This window comes from Merops nubicus, unplaced genomic scaffold (assembly GCF_000691845.1).
Source record: "Merops nubicus isolate BGI_N331 unplaced genomic scaffold, ASM69184v1 scaffold36489, whole genome shotgun sequence".
In the NCBI taxonomy this organism is placed as follows: Eukaryota; Metazoa; Chordata; class Aves; order Coraciiformes; family Meropidae; genus Merops; species Merops nubicus.
In genome coordinates, this window is record NW_008633644.1 from 640 (window position 1) to 1,180 (window position 541).

Genomic DNA, 541 nt, shown 5'->3' on the forward strand with positions numbered 1-541 from the left:
CTTGGGCCCCTCCCCCGGGCCAGCCACAAGACTCATCTCTTGCTCTCCAGGTGCCCGCCTTTACCAGGAGCACGCGAGGTTTTTTGGAGGGTCTCTTTAGGGCATGCACCTTTTTTTTTACCCTGCCACCTCAGATTTTACCTCGATAACCCAGTTTCTGTCCTTCTCCTCTAAACCCCCTCTCTCCCACAGAGCCCCCTCAGGCCCCGTTTTCCAGCTGCCTTTTTCTCCTTGTGTGCGGGGGTTCCCTCGGTCCCAGACCTCCAGGGATGTCCCAATGATGAAAAGCAGGTCTGCCATGGGGAAGTCTGCCACGTGCAGGAAGAAGCGCTGCGGGAGCTCCTCGCCAAAGAACACGATGTCAGGCTTGACGACCCCGGTGCAGACGGGACAGCGAGGGACCCTGTCTGCCATGACGTCCCCCTGAGGCAAGAGCACCCAACACTGCCCGTTAGAGGCAGCGGCAGGTACCTGTGCGAGCAGGGTCAGAACCACACCGTGTCCTTGCAGCAACACCCAGCCCCACGGCAGGTCCCCTCCA

The 541-nt window shown here is 60.3% G+C and overlaps 1 protein-coding gene across 1 annotated transcript in view; it reads right to left on the reverse strand.

The window, feature by feature from the left end:
* SIRT3 (sirtuin 3) overlaps positions 1–541 on the reverse strand; it is a gene marked incomplete at its 5' end in the record, with an annotated part of 1,643 nt that overhangs the window by 443 nt on the left and 659 nt on the right. The window contains one exon of the mRNA XM_008948328.1: positions 260–503. Coding sequence (XP_008946576.1) covers positions 260–503 — 244 coding nt within the window. The remainder of the gene's footprint in view (positions 1–259; positions 504–541) is intronic.